This window comes from Perognathus longimembris, unplaced genomic scaffold (genome assembly GCF_023159225.1).
Source record: "Perognathus longimembris pacificus isolate PPM17 unplaced genomic scaffold, ASM2315922v1 HiC_scaffold_5432, whole genome shotgun sequence".
Classification (NCBI taxonomy): domain Eukaryota; kingdom Metazoa; phylum Chordata; class Mammalia; order Rodentia; family Heteromyidae; genus Perognathus; species Perognathus longimembris.
In genome coordinates, this window is record NW_025960859.1 from 61,600 (window position 1) to 81,659 (window position 20,060).

Here is a 20,060-nt window from a genome sequence, read left to right on the forward strand (position 1 = left end):
GGGGCAGGCTGAGGGGCCAGGGCCGCGGGAGGGGGCCGTGCTCGGGGCAGGATGGGCTGGGCCTCAGAACTGGGGGGCCGGGGCTCATGAGGGCCGGGGTAACTCTCCTTGGAGGGGGTTCCCAGAAAGGCGAGGGGGGGCCCGGTGGCCTCCCTGGGCGTCCGGTCTGTGGACGGCCACTGATGAGCCGGGTGTGTCTGGAGTCAGGCCCAGCCCGCAGCCCCCCCAAGGCAGAACGTGGCTCTCGCTCAGGGGCGGTGGCGCCGGTGGGGCCCCGGGTGAGGGACATCGCCGCCAGCTCCCCTTCCGGGTCGGCACGAAGGCGGAGCTGAGTTAGGGGAGGGCGGAGGGGCCCCAGGCCGGCCGGCCGCGCCTGGGTGTGGGACTCCGGAGCTGGCCGCTGGGGCGGGGGCCCCGTCCTGCAGCCCTGGAACAGCCTCTGCGAGGGCCTGGCTGGCCTTGTCCTCTAGACGTCAGCCCCTCTGCCCAGTGGGCAGACTCCCCGCTGCCGAGGCCCAGCCCCGTGCAGGGAGGGGGGCACAGCAGGGAGTCTGGGGGAGCCCCCGCCCCCCCGTGTTTATCTGTGCGCAGGGCAAACAGCCTCTCCTGTGGGCTCACCGTGGATGCAGTGTGTCCGCCCCTCCGCGGCCCGGGCCTGATGTCCAAAGGGCAAGGACGTTGCTCCCCTCTCGGGAAGGAGCGGGAGGCGCAGGGCCCCCCGCCGCCCGGCAGCGTGGGCTCTGGCCGGCGCCCGGCTCCGCCTGGAGGTGTCAAGCCCCCAGCGCGTCGGGGCGCGGGCGTCTCCTTTGTGCCATGCCGCGTGACCGTCTGGGAGGGCAATCGGGGCGCTCCGTTTTAGGTTCTGCTCATCCAAGGCCAAGCCAAGAGCTCACCCGGCCTGCAGCGGCTGTGCCCGAAAGCCGCGCAGTAACGATCAGCTCCTTAGCGAGAGCAGCCCTGAGACCCGGCTCCCCACCTGGGGGTGGCCCGGGCCCCGCAGTGACGGCTAATGGCCCATGGAGGGGGCATGGCCACCGCCTCACGCCGTGCTTCCCGGAGACGGGGCGGGCGGTGGGGAGTGACGTCAGGTGACACGGCCCTCGGCGGGTCTTAGAGGAAGGCGACCCACCAGGGATCTGCTGGCTTCCGTAGAAGGGGCTGCGAGGTGCCCACCGCATACATGGAGAGCTGCGGGTGGCCCCTCCTAGGGTGCCCGGGAGCACCCACAGACAGACGCGGACGGAGCCATCGCTGACTTCCAGCCCCCCAACCGCCCTGTCCCGGGGTCAGCTCCGCATCCTGGTGCGGCTGTGTCCCCGGGGTCAGCTCCGCGTCCTGGTGACGCCCTGTCCCCGGGGTCAGCTCCGCGTCCTGGTGAGGCCGTGTCCCCGGGGTCAGCTCCGCGTCCTGGTGCCGCCCTGTCCCCGGGGTCAGCTCTGGTGTCCTGGTGACGCCCTGTCCCCGGGGTCAGCTCCGCGTCCTGGTGCAGCCCTGTCCCCGGGGTCAGCTCCGCGTCCTGGGGCGGCTGTGTCCCCGGGGTCAGCTCCGCGTCCTGGTGCCGCCCTGTCCCCGGGGTCAGCTCTGGTGTCCTGGTGACGCCCTGTCCCCGGGGTCAGCTCCGCGTCCTGGTGTGGCCCTGTCCCCGGGGTCAGCTCCGCGTCCTGGTGTGGCCCTGTCCCGGGGTCAGCTCCGCGTCCTGGTGATGCCCTGTCCCGGGGTCAGCTCCGCGTCCTGGTGACGCCCTGTCCCCGGGGTCAGCTCTGGTGTCCTGGTGTGGCTGTGTCCCCGGGTCAGCTCCGCGTCCTGGTGACGCCCTGTCCCGGGGTCAGCTCCGCGTCCTGGTGACGCCCTGTCCCCGGGGTCAGCTCCGCGTCCTGGTGTGGCCCTGCCCTGGGGTCAGCTCCGCGTCCTGGTGAGGCCCTGTCCCAGGGTCAGCTCCGCGTCCTGGTGTGGCTGTGTCCCCGGGGTCAGCTCCACGTCCTGGTGCGGCCCTGTCCCCGGGGTCAGCTCCGCGTCCTGGTGACGCCCTGTCCCCGGGGTCAGCTCTGCGTCCTGGTGTGGCCCTGTCCCGGGGTCAGCTCCGCGTCCTGGTGTGGCCCTGTCCCCGGGGTCAGCTCCGCGTCCTGGTGCGGCCCTGTCCCCTTTTCCGCTGCCTATCCGTGCCCTCCGGTTCTCCCGAGAGCCTTCCTTTGGGCCACGCGGGCTGTGGCTCCCGGCGCGCGTGCTTGCTAGGCGGGCTCTCTACCGCACCCCCAGCCTTCTTTTGCTTTAATTATGTTTTCAGGGTGCATTTTTGCCCTCGCCGCAGGTTTCGTGCTTCCTCCTTGGAGCCTCCAGTGTCTCTGGAATGTGGGTGCACGGCCCGAGGCTGCCTTCTTGATGGAGATAGGGAGGTGGCGCTAGCTTGTTGCCCAGGCTGGCTTTGTTTTTATTTTCATTTTCATCGTAGGGGCGATGAGCAGAAGGGTTACGGTTACCTAAGTCGGGGCTGAGTACAAGTCTTTCTGAACGGTGTCGCTTCTTCCCTCGTTTCCCCCCAGTTTTCTCCCTCCTGGCCCCTCCCCCCAAGGTGTATGGCTCACGTCCAGCATAGTGTCCAGTGGGTGTCACTGCTGAACTAGCGCTTCCTTTGCCCCTCCGTTCCCGTGCCTGGCTTTGAACTGGATCCCCTTGAGTCCTGCCTCCTAAGCAGCCGGGGTGGCAGGCGCAGGCCACGGCGCTCAGCTCCTTTCCGTTTTCCCAGACAAGATTTTGCCACGTAGCCTAGGTGAGCTTCACACTCGGGATCCTTTCTCCTAGAGTCCTGAGGGCTGCTATTACTGATGCGCGCTGCCATACTTGCCTCTCCCAAAGTTTTGGGGAAATCTGTGACCAGCAGCAAGGACACGAATGGTACAGCAAGAAGCAGCAAAGGGGAAATCGAGGGGCCTCTGGGGTAGCGGCTGTGAAGAGGGCAGTCGATTGAAGATTGATTAAACAAAACATTTTTTTTAAATGCCGGCACTGAGGCTTGAACTCAGAGCCTGGGTGTGACCCTCAGCTTTTGTGCTCCAGGCTGGCATTCTACCACTTGAGCCACTCTGGGACTTTGGTGGTTGATTTGAGATAAGTCTCACGCGCTGTTTCTGCCCAGGCGGGCTTTGATCTCAGCCTCCTGAGTGGCTGAGGTTACGGGCGTGAGCTACTGCACTGGGCTAGGGGAGGCTGATTTGAAGGACGCGGCTGTGGTGGTACCGCGGCCCTGGGGCTCCCGGGCACGGGCCTCTCCCGCGCGCTCCCCGCCCCTCCTTCCTGGGGGCCGGGCCCTCCTCCGGGGCCGGGGGCTGCAGATTCCAGCCGCCGACGTCCCCCCAGCTTGCGCAGACTTGGATGGCTTTCCATGACCTTGCGGATGGAGCCGCTTCCCCCTGCAGCCCCGGAGCCTCCTCCCGCCCCTCCGACTGCCCCACGTCTGCCCTCACACTGGGCTTGGGGCCCTGCGGAGGGGTGGGTGAGGGGTGTGAGAGGGGCCAGCTGCGTCAGCTGACCTCTTCGCATCCTCAGCTTTTGCCAGTCGGTGGGGGGGCGGTTCTGCAGGGGTTGGGGCGGCAGGGAGCCTCCTCTCTTCAGAGCCCCCCGCCCCCCCGCCGGCCTCCAGGGCCAGTGTGCCGGTCGAGGCCATTTCCACCAGAGGCCTCCGACAGTCGCCCCGCAGGAGGTGCCCGGCACTCCCGCCCGTCCCGGGACTGGGAGGGCCTTGCCGGGCCCGGCACTGACCCACCAGGCCACCATGGCGGGAGCTGGTGCCGCGTGGCGCGTGGGCAGGGCGGTGGAAGGGGGCTGCGGCTCTGCGGGGACCCCCCCCCCGCCAGCCCCACCAAGACCGCCGCGGGGGGGGGCACCGGCACGACCCAGGGCCCTCGGCGGGGCGCGGGGCCTTCCGCGGGGTCCCCCGCCTGGCGGGGCGCCTCATCCTCGCCCCTGCCAGGAAGACGCGGCGAGCGCTGTTTATTTAGACTTTTCCTAAAGCTGACAGCTCGAATCAGGCTAATTTACCTGAGGTAGACCAACCGGCTTCGTATTTATTTTACGATGTTTCACCGGTGTAACCCAATCCCGCCCTCCCGGGCCCTGTTTATGCGGCGCGGGACTCCGCATCTGTCTCCCATCCCTCCAGGCCCGGGCCCTGAGCGTTTCAAGGACGCGGGCGGGCGGGCCAGGCGGGGGGCGGGGGCGGGGTGGGGGTGGCGGGCTCCTCTGGGCAGGTGAGGCCTCGGCCGTGCAAATGGTCCCGGGGAAAGCGGCAGGGGCGCGGCCACCCTCTAGACTTGGGGTGTGGCGCCGGCCCTGTGGGGCTTGGGGTTCGCCCCACGCCGTTGGTGGGCTCGCCCGGCGGGGCCTCATCTGCAGGCGGGGAGGACCTGGGCCGGAGTCGCCCACGAGGCTCCAGCTCTGCCCGGAGCCCGGTGCGGCCCTGGCCGCGTGCGTTCCGGGGTGGCCGGGCGCCGCTGGACCGGCCTTCGGGGTGACCCGAGGCTCCGCGGGCGTGCCCTGCCCCCGCAGGCTCCGGAGCCCCGCTCTGGGGTGCCTCCCGCGCCCCTCCGTCCCCGGAACCACAGGCCTAGAGACGTGTGCTCAGCTCCGCGGGCGGCCTCTGGACCCTGGCGGGGGGCTGCTCGGGAAGGGGGGTTCTCTGCGGCTCTCGGGTCATCGGAAGGAAGGCCGGGGCCACGGCCACCTGCCTTGTGGCCGGCGTCCCTGGTCGGGGGCGCCGGCCCTGCGCAGGGCTGGGGTTGGGCCAGACTCTGACTTCCTCCGCCTGGCTTGTGGTTCCGGGGGCCGGGGCGCTTGGGGGGACGGGGGGGCCGCAGGCTCGGCGGGGCAGAGGGGTGGGGTCCCAGGGCAGTGGAGGGGAGGGCCGGGCCCCTGATGGAGGCGGCCTGGCCCGCTCGCCACCCCCCTGCACACGCCGGCGCTCCCCCGGGCGGGGCCAGGCGCACGGCACCATACATCTCTGTCAAAACCCCTATGAATAAATTAACCTTTCTAAAGATTAGTGCGCGCCGGGACCCCGGGGGGCTAAAGCAGAACCGGCGCTAAAAACATTTTGACAGAGCTCACTGGGGTGTGCAGGGCGCTCATCGACAGAGGCCGGAGCCCGGAGCCCCTCCGAGAGCCGGCCCCGCGGGCCACGGGGACAGCCCGGAGCCCAGAGCCCCTCCGAGAGCCGGCCCCGCGGGCCACGGGGACAGCCCGGAGCCCGGAGCCCCTCCGAGAGCCGGCCCCGCGGGCCACGGGGACAGCCCGGAGCCCGGAGCCCCTCCGAGAGCCGGCCCCGCGGGCCACGGGGACAGCCCGGAGCCCGGAGCCCCTCCGAGAGCCGGCCCCGCGGGCCACAGGGACAGCCCGGAGCACGGAGCCCCTCCGAGAGCCGGCCCCGCGGGCCACGGGGACAGCCCGGGGCACGGAGCCCCTCCGACAGCCGGCTAGAAGGGCGGGCTGGAGGGCAGGGATCTCGCCTTAGCCTGGCCAGCTGTGGACCGCCCCCCCCAGGCCCTGGAGGTGGGGGTGGCCTCTGCCCCGTGGAGTAGAAAGCAGGCGTGCGCACCCCGCATTGGGAAGGACAGGCGTGCCCGGGGCGGCTTCCGTGGGTGATGCTGGCACTGTGGTCAGCCACTCTGTGGCGGTGGGGGTGGAGAGGAGGTCACAGCCCGTCCTGCCCCGGGCTGAGGGGCTGACCGCTCCATTTCTTTTGTTGCCAGTCCTGGGCTTGGACTCAGGGCCTGAGCACTGTCCCTAGCTTCTCTTTGCTCAAGGCTAGCACTCTGCCACTTGAGCCACAGCGCCACTTCCTGCCTTTTCTATATATGTGGTGCGGAGGAATCGAACCCAGGGCTTCATGCATGCCAGGCGAGCGCTCTACCTCCAGGCCACATTCCCAGCCTGACGGCTCCATTTCTGAGCCCGCGGCGGTAGCAGTTAGCGTGGCAGGGCCGGAGGAGGACACGGAAGATTCCAGACGGGGACCTCGCGGGCCAGGTGGGGAGCCAGCCCTGGCTTGGGGCAGGAGGGAGGAAGGAGGCCCAGGCTCCTGGACTCCCCCTCCTCAGGGCAGACCCTCTGGCCCACGAGGCTCTGCTCGGCCCCCCCTCTGGTCTTGGGGTCCCACAGGCCGTGCCCAGGGGTGCACGGCTGTCCTGTCTGCCAGCTTGGAGGGCCGAGGAGGACGCGGCTCCTCCCCAGGACCCGCGGGAGGGCGCAACGGGCCGCCTCTGCTTCCACGGAGGTGGCCCAGCCCCCGGGCAGCCGAGCGCCCTCCTCCAGGCCCAGGGTCTCAGCTCGTCCTCCCTGCCAGCGGTTGTGGGCCCGGGACTGCTGGAACAGCTGGACTCTGCTCGGGGTGCGGAGGGGAAGAGGTGGGGGTCCCTCTTCCGGGCCCCAGGCCTCCTTCCTCCCGCCGCCCGGGCCGCCTCTGCTGGAGGGAGGAGGCCGGGACCCTCTGGGCTCCACCCCTGCTTTCCTGCCCTCAAGACACCCATCTCCCTCCCTCTCCACCTGGCCACACCCAGCAGCTGCCCTGGTCCCCGAGGCCGCGGTCCCCCTCTACCCAGGAAGGGCAAGGGAGAAAGGACGACAGGGCCGCCTTTTTCTGCCCAGGCTTTGGGTGCTCGCCAGGCTGGGGTGGGAGGGAAGGGGCCGGGCCCGACGCCCCTCCCGCACTGCCCACCTCCTCTGTGACCCCACCTGCCCAGAGAGCCCACAGCTCCGAGCTCGGCCTTCGCCCGTCAGGTCAGCCTACCGTGGAGGGGGCCACCGAGGGACCCTGGTCCCGTCCCAGCAGCCCAGCCCAAGGCTAGGTCCCCGCCGGATCACCGGGGCCTGGGAATCCCAGCCACGAGGAGAAACCACCCGAGAAGGCCGCGAGGCCCGGAAGCGGTGGCGGGGTCGCGTCCCTCTGCCGGCCGCGGGCGGGGCTGAGCTCGCGCAGGTCGCGCAGGTGCTGGGCCTCCACCTGGCCTCTCCTCTGTGGCTCGCTGTGAGGGGCGCTCACAGCAGCCGGGGGAGCGGGTCCAGAAGACATTCCAGTCCCAGGCACTGGCCGAGCCCGTGTCCTGCTACCCGCCTGCCTCGTGGTACAGCGTTGGATGCAACTCAGCTCCTGCACAGAGGAAAGCTGGGGCCAACATCTGGGCGGGAAGGTTCTTCCAGTGCCCAGTGCCTTGCCGCCCCTATACTTGGATCTGCAGGGCTTCCCAGTGATTTCCGCCCACTGGGTACTTCCAGGCCACAGGGAGCTGCTAGAACGTACTTCCGGAAAATGCTTATCGAGTTCTGGAGATGAGGGCAAAGGGCCTGGGGTGAGAAAGGACAAGGAGTCTCCTTCCGGTTTGCTGTGCACTGAAGGTCCTGGAGAACTTCAGGGACCCGCTGGTGACCAGGACGGAGCCCCTGAGGGGCCTCTGAGGTACGGGGGCCTCCTGTCCTAACCAGAGAGCCCTGGGCCTGGTCATCACTGTGGTGGAGACTGGAGAGCCGCCCCCCTTGCTCTGCGGATCCTGGGTGACTTCCGGTGACCAGGACTGGGGGGAGGCAAGGGGCTGCCGCCCATTCTCCCAGGGCCTTCTGGGAAGGGCTTGGAGGGGGGGCTGGGGTGCTGCTGGGAAGGGCGGGTTTTGGGGTGGTGAGGTTGGCCAATAGGGGCTGTGCAGGAAGCAAGGGCTGTTGGTCGTGAGAGGGGCAGGGAGCTGGGCCTTGCTCCTCGGGCCCCAGACACCAGCCTGGCTGTCAGGGAAGGGCCAGGGCCTAGATGTGCTGTGGGAGGGCTCCCATGACCCCACGGGGGCCCAGATGAGCCCCGGGCTATTCCAGGGGCACCTTGGAGCAAGGCACTGCCAAACCCCCATGTAGAAATGCCGCTACTCGACACAAGCGTGCTGTAGCTGCAAGACATCCGCAGAGTGCTGGTCCCCTGGAAAACTGCGCTCCCGGCGGCGCTGCACTGCAAGAGGAGAGGGATGGTCTCAGGGAGTGCGTGCGTGCCCGGGAGTTCCCTCCCTGGCTCAGGCACGGGCAGGGCAGCCCCGCCCAGCGGGGCACAGCCCGACTCCTCTCGCCCAGCACCAGAGCCCTGCCTGGTCCTGAGTCAGTGGGTTTCCTTCCTTCCTTCCTCCCTTCCTTCCTTCCTTCCTTCCTTCCTTCCTTCCTTCCTTCCTTCCTTCCTTCCTTCCTTCCTTTCTCCCTCCCTCCCTCCCTCCCTCCCTCCCTCCCTCCCTCCCTCCCTTTGCGGGTTATGGGGCCTGGGTGCTGTCCCTGAGCTCTTCAGCTCAAGGCTAGCACTGTACCACTTTGAGCCACAGCGCCACTTCCAGTTTTCTGGTGGTTCACTGGAGATAAGAATCTCAGGGATTTTCCTACCTGGGCTGGCTTTGAACTGCAATCCTCAGACCTCAGCCTCCGGAGTAGCTGACAGGTGTGAGCCACTGGCGCCCCGCTTGGTTTCATTTCTTTTCTCCCCGGAGGGGCTGTGAGGTGAGGTCCCAGGTCTCTCCTTCCTAAGATCACTAGATTGTCCCCGTGGGCTGGAGCCAATCCAGGAAGCCCCTCTAGGAAATCCTTCCAGGAAGCCCTCCAGGATTCCCACCAGGAAGCCCCTCCAGGAAATCCCTCCAGGAAGCCCTCCATGAAGCCCTCCAGGAAGCCCTCCAGAAAGCCCTCCAGGAAGCCCTCCAGCAAGAGCGTGGGCTCTGCCCAGCCCCTTCTCCCTGCTCCCGGATGCATCCTGGCTGTGCTGCCGAGCTCTCTCCTCCGAGGCAGGAGTCTCCTCCACGTTGCTCCCCCGAGGCCCACTCTCGTGACAGGATGGCCATGTACAGCCAGTCCCCAGCCTCTGCCCTGGGACGAATGGGGGAGATGTCAGCCGTGGTGGTTTATGGGCGAAATGCTGCTGGTGAATGTGACGGTGATGATGGTGGTGATGGTGCTGGCGAGGGGGGTGGTGGTGATGATGTCACTGACGGTGCCGGTGGCGTGGATGAGGGTGGTGTTGATAGTTTGGGGGCCATCCGGGCAGCCTGGGTCTGATCACATTGTCCTGGGTGGAGCCCCTGGGACCCTCCCAAGGCCGGCGGGGTGCTTTGTGTCAAGCCCCGGAGGGGCCGCTCTCCCTGGCCAGCTGGCTCCTGTCTTTCCTCAGGTTTCCTGTTCTGTCATGGCGTAGAGATTGGTATAGAGCCGGGCGTCAGCGGCTCACACTGTCACCCTAGCTACTCAGGAGGCTGACATCTGAGGGTTGCGGTTCAAGACCAGCCTGGACAGGAAAGCTTGTGAGACTCTTATCTCCAATTAACCAGAAAACTGGAAGTGATGCTATGGCTCAACGGGGTAGAGTTCTGGCCTTGAGCTGAAGAGCTCGGGGACAGCGCCCAGGCCCAGCGTTCACGCCCCCACCCCACCAATAAAAAACAAGTTGGTACAGGCGCGTAGCCTCCGTGAGCGTCTGTGTGCTGGGGTGGGGTCCCTTCTAGAAGGAGTAGCAGGGCAGGTGCTCAGAAGGGGCCAGAGGCGTGTCCCCGTCCCCCGGCCCTGTCCACGCGGGCACAGGGGGCCAGGTCCATGTCCCCGTCCCCCATCCCTGTCCACGCGGGCACAGGGGGCGTGTCCCCGTCAGTCCCCCGGCCCTGTCCACACAGACACAGGGGGCGTGTCCCCGTCCCCCCATCCCTGTCCACGCGGGCACAGGGGGCGTGTCCCCCATCCCCCGGCCCTGTCCACGCAGACACAGGGGGCGTGTCCCCATCCCCCGGCCTTGTCCACGCGGGCACGTGGCAGTTCTCACAATAGGACATTCCCACGCTCTGGACTGTATCCTGAAATCTGCTCTTGGGGCCTCTACTTATAGATCTTTCCCTCTCTCTGGGGTGGGTCAGCCGTCCGCACACGTTCAAGAGTTTACAACTCTATTATTAAATTTGAAGTTGGCTTTGGGTTTAATTCAGAGTGAAGACGGCGCGCGGTGTGGGAATCCTGGGAAGGAGTTTAGGGCACACACCTGCGAGCCCCGGGGATGGTGGCAGGTCCAGTGCCCCCCCAGTGCCCCCCCAGTCCCCCCAGTGCCCCCCAAGTGCCCCGCTGCCAGTGCCCCCAACCAGTGCCCCCCACCAGTGCCCCCCAGTGCCTCCCACCAGTGCCCCCCAGTGCCTCCCATCAGTGCCCCCAGTGCCCCCCCAGTGCCCCCTGCCAGTGCCCCACCAGTGCTTCCCGCCAGTGCCCCCACCATGCCCCCCAGTGTCTCCCCAGTGCCCCCCAGTGCCCACCCACCAGTGCCCCCCCAGTGCCCCCCACCAGTGCCCCCCAGTGCCCCCCAGTGCCCACCCACCAGTGCCCCCCAGTGCCCCCAGCACCCCCCAGTGCCCCCCACCAGTGCCCCCCAGCACCCCCCAGTGCCCCCCGCCAGTGCCCTCCCCAGTGCCCCCCCCGTGCGCCCCCTCTCACCAGGCGTCCGTCACCCCAGCCGCGGCTGCTGGGCTTCCAGGGCTGTTTGCTGGCTGTGAGGCTGTTGGCTGCCTCGTGTCTGTGCTGGTCTGTGCTCTTGGTGCTCAGGTCAGTGGGGGGGGAGTGAGGGCCCTTTGTGGGTGGACCCCCCCCATGCTGACCTCACACACTGTGCCTGCGTCCCTCGGGGCACCTGCCTTGGAGGCCGAGGAAGGGGCTCACACTGGGCCTGTGAGTGTCTTTCCGTGTGTGTGCAGGTGCCGGGGCTTGCCCTCCGCCTGGCCCTGCCCCCTCGCTGCCTTCTCCCTCGGGACCCGCACCGCCCCCTCGAGCCGCAGCTCCACGCCGGCTCTTTGGTGGTGGGGTGGCGATCGGATTCCCGTGGACGTTCCCGCCTGGGCGGCCTTCCCCTCGCCGTCCTCGGCCTCCCGCGTCACCGTGCGGCCGTGGTGGGGGGGCGGGGGGGGGACGACCAGGCTCTGGGGACCAGGCTCTGGGGACCAGGCTCTGGGGACCAGGCTCTGGGGACCAGGCTCTCGGGACCAGGCTCTGGGGACCAGGCTCTGGGGACCAGGCTCTGGGGACCAGGCTCTCGGGACCAGGCTCTCTGGGGACCAGGCTCTGGGGACCAGGCTCTGGGGACCAGGCTCTCGGGACCAGGCTCTGGGGACCAGGCTCTGGGGACCAGGCTCTCGGGACCAGGCTCTCTGGGGACCAGGCTCTGGGGACCAGGCTCTGGGGACCAGGCTCTCGGGACCAGGCTCTGGGGACCAGGCTCTCGGGACCAGGCTCTCTGGGGACCAGGCTCCGGGGACCAGGCTCCGGGGACCAGGCTCTGGGACCAGGCTCTCGGGACCAGGCTCTGGGGACCAGGCTCTCGGGACCAGGCTCTGGGGACCAGGCTCTCGGGACCAGGCTCTCTGGGGACCAGGCTCCGGGGACCAGGCTCCGGGGACCAGGCTCTCGGGACCAGGCTCTCGGGACCAGGCTCTGGGGACCAGGCTCTCGGGACCAGGCTCTGGGGACCAGGCTCTGGGGACCAGGCTCTCGGGACCAGGCTCTGGGGACCAGGCTCTCGGGACCAGGCTCTGGGGACCAGGCTCTCTGGGGACCAGGCTCTCGGGACCAGGCTCTCTGGGGACCAGGCTCTCTGGGGACCAGGCTCTCGGGACCAGGCTCTGGGGACCAGGCTCTGGGGACCAGGCTCTCGGGACCAGGCTCTCGGGACCAGGCTCTGGGGACCAGGCTCTCGGGACCAGGCTCTGGGGACCAGGCTCTCGGGACCAGGCTCTCTGGGGACCAGGCTCTCGGGACCAGGCTCTGGGGACCAGGCTCTGGGGACCAGGCTCTGGGGACCAGGCTCTCGGGACCAGGCTCTGGGGACCAGGCTCTCGGGACCAGGCTCTGGGGACCAGGCTCTCGGGACCAGGCTCTCGGGACCAGGCTCTGGGGACCAGGCTCTCGGGACCAGGCTCTCGGGACCAGGCTCTGGGGACCAGGCTCTCGGGACCAGGCTCTCTGGGGACCAGGCTCTGGGGACCAGGCTCTCGGGACCAGGCTCTGGGGACCAGGCTCTGGGGACCAGGCCCTCCGGCCCTCTGGGCTCCGCGTGCCGCTGACGCGCGCCGGCCGGCAGGTGGCGCCCCCGGCCCGCGTTCCCTCCGGGGCCCGGGGCTGGCGGGCGCGCGGGCCGGGCCGGGCCCATCTGGAAATGTTTGATTTGATAGAGTGTCGCTTTACATTGCAGAAATGAGCGTAAGCGGTTTCTTAACCCACCGGGTGAGAAATGCGATCTGGGTTTTACTGCCGACCCTTTAAATAAAAAACAGATCGCGTATTAAACCATTATCTCTCACGGACGGGGCGTCCGGAGTGGACGGCGGCCGGAGGCCGGAGGGGCGGGGTGCGCGGGGGGGGGGGCGAACGGGGGGCCACACGGGGCATCGGGGTGCAACTCCCAGGGGGCGGCCCGGGGGCCTGGCCCCCCCCCCCCCGCCCCACCGCAGGGCCCCCGCCTGGCCGCCCGGCCTCCTTGCCGCATCCCTCCACCTGGTTAGTCCACACGCCTTTCGAAAATGAATTTACTCGGTTGTCATTACAGAGGTGAGGCACGGAGGCCGGCCGAGGGGACAGCGCCTTCCAGGACGCCCCCTCCTCCCTCCCCTCTTCACCCACCAGCTTTCACCAGGGCCCAGCGGGCTCCGCGGCCGCCCTTGCCCGCCCTTCCCCCACCCGCCCCAAGATGTGCACCCTCAACACACCGTGCATAAAGAAGACAGAGCCGTCCGAACACACGAAAACAAACACAAGGCAGGTCTCCTGCTTCGGCTCCTCTCCTGGAGCTTGTTTTCACACACACACACACACACACACACACACACACACACGTTACTCTGAAGTAGCATTAAGGCCTTGGTGTTCCTCTCCTCAGACTCTTCTCTTCTGGTCTCACGGGGTGTGTATCTCGAGTTCTGTATAGTTGATCACGTCCCAGTGCATTGTAGATCTAATGTCCACAAGTCACGCACCGTTTGTCTCTCTGGGCTTGGCTTACCTCAACGCGATTCGTTCTAGTTCCATCCGTTTCCCCGTGTACGGCAGGATTTTATCTGCTCTAATGGCTGTGTGAAATCCCACGGTGTCTAGGGACCATAGTTTTGGGGTCCGCTCACCTGTTTGGGGGGCCATACGGCAATGGACACGATACGCAGGTGTCCTTATCGCGTCTGGTGCGTGAAGTCCAGGGCCGACGCCCAGGAGAGGTGCGGCCGGGCTGGAGGGAAGACCTGTTTAGTTTCTTGAGGAGCTTCGGAGGGCTTTCCAGAGGGGCCGCCCTCGTTTACATTTCCACCAACAGCAAGAGGGCACGAGGGCCCCCCACCCCCATCCCTGCCAACGTTTGTTGTTGTTCCCGTTCACCATGTTGGCCAATCTTGATGAGGTGAGATGGAATCTCAGAGCCACTTTTTTGTGCCAGTCCTGGGGCTTGAACTATGGGTCTGAGCACTGTCCCTGAGCTGGTTTTGCTCAAGACTAGCACTCGGCCACTTGAGCCACAGGGTCGCTTCTGGATTTTCTGTGTATGCGGTGCTGAGGACTCGAACCCAGGGCTTCAGGCATGCAAGGCGAGCGCTCTACCGCTAAGCCACCTTCCCAGCCCCCTCAGAGTCATTTTGATTTGCATTTCTTTTCTGGCCAGGGATAATGAGCATTGCCTTGTGTGTTTCTTTGCCATTCTTACCTCTTCTTCTGAACAGTCTCTCCTTAGCTCTCTTGCCCACGTAATGATTGCTGTTTTCAGCTTGGGAGGGGTTAGTTTCTTGAGCTCCTTGTATATTTTGGATTTTAGGCCTTTGTCTGATAGTCTGCTGGTAAAGATCTTCTCCCAGTCGGTTGACTGTCTTTCTAGCTTCGATACTATGACCTTAGCTGTGCAGAAACTTTTTATTTTGATACAGTCCCACTTGTCAAGTCTCTCTCCTATCTGTTGGGCCCCTTGGACTCTTTTCAAGCAGTTTCTGCCGATACCTGTAAGTTCTTTTAAAAATGTTTATTTATTTTTTGTTTATGTGGTACCGAGGAATGGAACCCAGGGCTTCGTGCGTGCTAGGCAAGCGCTCTGCCACTAAGCCACCTTCCCAGCCTCTATACCTGTACATTCTAATGTTTCTTCTACTCTCCCTTGCGGTAGTTTCCAAGTTTCAAGTCTGATGTTGGGGTATTTGATCCACTTTGATTATTGAATTGGTATTGAATTGGTGTTGTGCATGGAAATAGGAATCCATTTTTAGCTTTCTGCATAAGGATGCTCAGTTTTTCCAACACTAATTATTGAAGAGGCTATTTCTTCCCACTGTATGCCTTTGAATCCCTTATCGGATATCAGATCACTGTAAGTATATGGTTTTATTTTGGGTCTTCTAATCTGTTTCATTGATCTTTGGCTCTACTTTTATACCAATATCAAGCTGTTTTTGTTATTATAGCTCTGTAGTAGAGGTCTGGTATTGTGATACCACCTGCATTGCTTTTTCTGTCTAGAATTGCTTTGGCTATTCTAGGTCTTTTGTTGTTCCATATCAATTTTGGGGTTGTTTTATCTGCCTAGCTCAGTAAAGAACATCATTGGGATTTTGATAGGGAATGCACTGAAAAGGCAACATTTTTTTTTTTTTTTGCCAGACCTGGGGGATGGACTCTGTGACTGAGCACTGGCTTCTTTCTGCTCAAGACTAGCACTCTACCATTTGAGCCACAGCGCCACTTCTGTTTTTTTCTATATATGTGGTGCTGAGGAACCGAACCCAGGGCTTCATGTATAGGAGGCAAACGCTCTTGCCGCTAGGCCACCTTCCCAGCCCATGCATTGAATTTGTGTATCGTTTTTGGCAGCATGGCCACTTTCTTAATATTGGTTGTGCTTATCCTTGAAGATCTTCCCGTTGTGCTTATCCTTGAAGATCTTCCCGTTTCCTGGTGTCCTCTTAGATGTCTTCCTTCAGTCTTGTAGTTCTCACTCTAGTGCTCTTTCACGTCTTTGGCTGGGTTAATTCCTAGGCTTGGTGTTTTTGAGGCTGTTGAAAGGGGCTGTTTTCCCTCTCCGCGGGTGTACTGGTGGCATTCAGGGAGGCCACTGACTTTTGTGGGTTCATTCTGTATCCTGCTACCTTGCCAAATACACATTTGTGGGGTGCAATGCCTTGAGCCGGGGCCTGGGGAAGGCCAGGGAGCTGGGCACCCGACGAGGCCGGCGCGGGCTGGGCGGTGTCCGAGGGCGCCAAGGGGTGCCGGGGGTCCGGGCGGCGGCGTGAGCAGCGGGGAGGGCGGGCAGGGGGGACAGTGTAGGGCAGCTCTGTGGGCTGGCGCCCGCCAGGCCGGTGCCCGGGGACCTGACTGGGGCCCCTGGCGCCGTGGGAGGCTCCCGAGGACGGGCATCGCGACGCTGCCGGGGCGGGCACGCCGCTCCGCGAGCCCCGCAGCTGGCACGCCGCGGACCCGGGCCGGACGCGAAGGCGGTGCCCGGCGCGTGGGGGGGCACCGAGGCCGGCCGGGGCGGCCCTCGCCTGGGACCCGCACGAGGGGGCCGGGCGCGTCCCTGGCCACGGCCGGGCAGTGAGCTGGGCTCCGAGGGGCTCGGGGGGCGGGGGGGGGGGGAGCGCGGCCTTGGCTCCCAGCCCTGAGAGCCACAGGGCATTTTGTGGCGTGTGACTACAAGGTCGCACCCTCCCCACAGCCAGGTGCCCAGCCTACGGGGGCCTTGGGCAGCCTCGAGGGGCCACTGCCTTCCTCGCCCTGCCCTGCTGCCCACGGCGGGGCGGCCGGGGGGCAGAAGTATGTCCCCCGCCACAGCCCGAGTCACCACGGAGTCACCTGACAGAGCGGGCCCGGGTGCCCGAGGGGTTCATGGGCCCCGCTCACCTCCCCGTGCCCGATCCTGACACCTGCTGTGGGCCACGCATGGCCATCTCCGGGGCAGACTGCAGGGCGCCCCCGGCCTGGCACGAGGGGGGGGTGGGCTAAGACAGGGCCCCCGGCCTGGCACGAGGGGGGGGTGGGCTAAGACAGGGCCCCCGGCCTGGCACGAGGGGGGGGGTGGGCTAAGACAGGGCCCCCGGCCTGGCACGAGGGGGGGGTGGGCTAAGACAGGGCCCCCGGCCTGGCACGAGGGGGGTGGGCTGAGGCAGGGCCCCCGGCCTGGCACGAGGGGGGGTGGGCTGAGGCAGGGCCCCCGGCCTGGCACCAGGGTGTGCGGACAGTGGGGCCCAGGAAGGTAATGAGCATCCGTGGGTCCCGGGAGGCACTGGGGTCCCAGGCCTGGACGGTGCGGGAGGCTTGCGGGTTGACGCCCCGGCCGCCTCCGATGGGGAGGCGTGGGAGCCCCCGAGTGGCCAGGAGGCGGTGGGGGGGCCGTGGGCCGTGGCGCTGGGCACGTGGCAGGGCCCCGCGGGGGCGTGGGGGGCCCGGAGCTGCTCCCGGCACAGTCCCCGGGCAGCGTCTCCCCCCGGCCCCGCGCGGCCCCCAGCGAGCGGCACGGCGCCAGCTCCGGGCTTGAGGTCTCGGGAGGCAGAGGCGGAGGGCGATTCGCCACCGCGCCGCCCCAGGCGGGCCCTGAGCTCCCGCAGGCCTCGGGGCCGCGAGCCAGGCGGGAAGGGCGCCTGGGCAGAGAGGCAGCCTCCGCGGGCGCCCGGCGGGCGAGGTTGAGCGGGCGGGAGGCCGGTCCCGAGTGCGGATCCCGCTCCGGCCCCGGCTGAGGGGGCGGGCGCGTCCGCGGAGGGAGCAGCCGACCCGCGCCCCCCTGCGGCCGGCGCCCCGCCGCGGCCCACGCGGAGGCCCCGGCGGCCCCGGCCCCGCAGCCCCGCCCCGCGGCCCCGCGGGGCCTGCCGCGTCGTCCGGCCGGCTGAGAGCCGGTGGCAGGCGGGGAAGCCACGAGACGCCGCGGGAGTGGGGCCGCGACGCGCGTGGCCGAGCTCTGCCTTGGGCGAGGCGCGAAGGGAGAGTGCCCCGGCCCAGAGCCGGGCGAGCTCCAGCGCCAGCACGCGCGCGCGCGCACGCACGCACGCACGCACGCACGCGCACGCGCACACGGACGCACACGCACGCACGCACGCACGCGCACACGGCGCCATCTTCAGGGAAGACGATTCCTATCAGAATAACCCACCGCGTCTGCGTGGGAAACGGCACCGGGGACGCCTTGTGGGCGACAGGGGAGGTGACAGGGCCTGGTCCGCGCTGAGACCCCAGCCCAGGCCAGCGAGGGGCGCTGTGGGGGCCCGAATGGCTGCTTGTTTAGTGCTTGTGGGGGGGGGTGGGGAGAGCTCTGGGGTCGGGCACTCGGCCCGAGGGAGGAACTCGCCTGGGCCCCCGATGCCAGGCCTGAGCCACGTGGCCCCTGCAGTGACCTTGGAAGCCCACCGCTGGCTCAGGGTTGCCTCCTCCTTTGCATCTCAACCAAAGTTCAAGGGGAGGGGACCCGAGTCTGTGAGAGCACAGGCGTCTCCAGTGGGCTGGCTGGACCTCAGGTTCTCAGGCGCCCCCATGGGCTGGCTGGACCTCAGGTTCTCAGGCGTCCCCATGGGCTGGGTGGACCTCAGGGCCTCAGGTGCCCCCATGGGCTGGCTGGACCTCAGGCCTCTCAGGTGCCCCCATGGGCTGGCTGGACCTCAGGGCCGCCCAGGAGTCCCCATGGGCTGGCTGGACCTCAGGGCCTCAGGTGCCCCCATGGGCTGGCTGGACCTCAGGTTCTCAGGCGCCCCCATGGGCTGGCTGGACCTCAGGGCCTCAGGCGTCCCCATGGGCTGGCTGGACCTCAGGGCCGCCCAGGAGTCCCCATGGGCTGGGTGGACCTCAGGTTCTCAGGTGTCCCCATGGGCTGGCTGGACCTCAGGCCGCCCAGGAGTCCCCTGGCTGGTCCTGTCGCCTGGGTCCCTCTGGCCGTGGACATGGAGTCCTGAGGGGCTCCCTGGCCGTCGTCCAGTGGCAAGCGTCCTCAGAGGCCTGTGGTACCCAGGGCTGAGCGCAGCTGGACCCCCCACCCAGCGGGCAGGAGGCTAGGGGATCCCCTAGCTCCCAGACATCATAGAGGAGGCCGCATGGGCCCTAGGGGAGCCCCGGGGGGGCCCAGTCACCAAGGCCCGGGTCTCCGCCACCTTCTGCTTTCTGCCCGAGGATCGTGGTCCCTGGACAGCGCGCAGGCCTCGTTCCAGGACCTGGGATCAGCCGGCCCTCCGAGGCGCGCGAGCCCGTCTCATGTGCATCCCGGGGGAGAGCTGCTCCCCTCCCCGCCCCGCCCCCCCCGGCCCAGGGCCGCCTTCCGGGCCCCTGACGGCCCCCTCCCAGGCCCTGGCTCCAGGAAAGCCCCAAAGGGCCAGGCCTTGTTCTCGGGGGACAGAGGGAGCCCGGCCAGCCCTGCGTCTCCCCCACCCCCTTGACAGAGCGTCGGAGCACGCGGGGTCGTGCGGGGCCCAGCGCCCCGCCCTCTGCTCGCACCAGGCCCCGCCCTCCCCAGGCCCCGCCCCTCCACCAGGCCCGTGCCCCACCAGGCCCCGCCCTCCACCAGGCCCCGCCCTCCACCAGGCCCCCGCCCCACCCAGGCCCCGCCCTCCACTAGGCCCCGCCCCCACCAGGCCCCGCCCCCACCAGGCCCCGCCCCTCCACCAGGCCCCGCCCTCCACCAGGCCCGCGCCCCACCAGCCCCCGCCCTCCCCAGGCCCCGCCCCTCCACCAGGCCCCGCCCTCCACCAGGCCCGCGCCCCACCAGGCCCGCGCCCCACCAGGCCCCGCCCTCCACCAGGCCCCGCCCTCCACCAGGCCCGCGCCCCACCAGGCCCGCGCCCCACCAGGCCCCGCCCCTCCACCAGGCCCCGCCCTCCACCAGGCCCCGCCCTCCACCAGGCCCCGCCCCCACCAGGCCCCGCCCCTCCACCAGGCCCCGCCCCCACCAGGCCCCCCCACCCAGGCCCCGCCCCTCCACCAGGCCCCGCCCCACCAGGCCCCGCCCCTCCCCAGGCCCGCGCCCCACGGAGCCACGCCCGCGGAGCTCTCCACCGAGGCCGGCCCTTCCCCGGCGGACGTCGGGCGGGGGCAGAGCTGGGTCTCCTCGCCCTCCACGTCGCCCCCAGCCCTGGGAAACGCGGCACACGGAGCCCATCCCCGCAGCAGCGTGAGCCTGCCGGCCCTCTGCGTTGGGGGGTCCCGCGGACGGCGCCTCACCAGCCCCCCCACCCCCCGCCCGGCCCCCCGGGGTGGGGGGCAGCCGGCGGGGCCCCGGGTCGTCTTCCCCGGCCCGCGTGGCGGCCTCGACGGAGGTCGGAGCCGTGCGTGTGTGTGCGCGTGTACGCGTGCGTGCGTGTATCTGGGTGTGTATCGCGGGTCCTGTCCTGTGTGCCCAGAGGACCCCGCCCGCCCGCCTGGGGCGCAGGGCGGTCCCCCCCCCCCAGGAGGCGAACCGCAGGCGCGGGTGGGCCGGCCGCAGCCCGGCACCTTGATTTACTGCCCGCTCCCCGACGGCTTCCCGGGTGGCTGGAGCCCCCCTCCGCCCCCTCCCGCCCCCACGCCGCCCCCCTCCGCCCCCACGCCGCCCCGTGCGGCTGAGCTTGGGAAAATCTATTACCGTCAAGCCATTAATCTGGGGCTGCCGCCCCGGCGCTTTCTGGCCCCTCCATTTAATGGGCTCTGCTTCCTGAGCTCTGGAGCCGTGCTGCTCGCCTCTCTTGATCAGCTTTGTTTAATTATCAAAATATTTGATGCAGAAAATTGACATTAGTGCTGAAGGTTCTGCCCTCCTCTCCCCCCCACCCCCACCCCCTGCCCAGCGCCGGGTGACGTGGAGTGGCTCAGCTACGGCTCCCCTTGCCTCAGCACAGGAAGGGGGTGCCGGCCTGTGCTCGGCCAGGGGGTGCTCCGGGCCTGGGGCCGCCCGGCCATCTTGGACAGCACGTTGTTCAGCCTCCCACAGCCAGGGGGCAGCACGGGGGGGGGGCTGGAGCCTGGACAAGGCTCCCGGACAGGGAGGGGCCTGTGCGTGCCCCCCTCCCCAGCCTGTCCTGCGGGGGAACTGCTCAGAGCCCCTCGGTGGGCACTGCGCCCCG

At 67.8% G+C, this 20,060-nt stretch overlaps 1 protein-coding gene across 1 annotated transcript; it reads left to right on the forward strand.

Annotated features, from left to right (window-relative positions):
• The first annotated feature begins 658 nt into the window (after positions 1-658).
• On the forward strand, positions 659-10,529 carry LOC125345237 (nascent polypeptide-associated complex subunit alpha, muscle-specific form-like). The gene is made up of 9 exons (XM_048337452.1): positions 659-826; positions 1,153-1,374; positions 1,472-1,717; positions 1,930-2,126; positions 5,113-5,464; positions 6,151-6,379; positions 6,732-6,976; positions 8,794-8,938; positions 10,090-10,529. Exons 1-9 carry the CDS (start codon positions 659-661, stop codon positions 10,527-10,529), a joined length of 2,244 nt encoding a protein of 747 aa, XP_048193409.1.
• The last annotated feature ends 9,531 nt before the right edge of the window (positions 10,530-20,060 follow it).

What these genes read in the sequence shown, in the direction of transcription:
- LOC125345237 (XM_048337452.1), top strand. Translation starts at nt 659, where the DNA reads ATGTCCAAAGGGCAAGGACGTTGCTCCCCTCTCGGGAAGGAGCGGGAG. An exon ending in GGGGTCAGCTCCGCGTCCTG is followed by an intron (nt 1,375 to 1,471) that starts GTGAGGCCGTGT and finishes CCCCGGGGTCAG; the next exon opens with CTCCGCGTCCTGGTGCAGCC. An exon ending in TGGTGATGCCCTGTCCCGGG is followed by an intron (nt 1,718 to 1,929) that starts GTCAGCTCCGCG and finishes GCCCTGTCCCAG; the next exon opens with GGTCAGCTCCGCGTCCTGGT.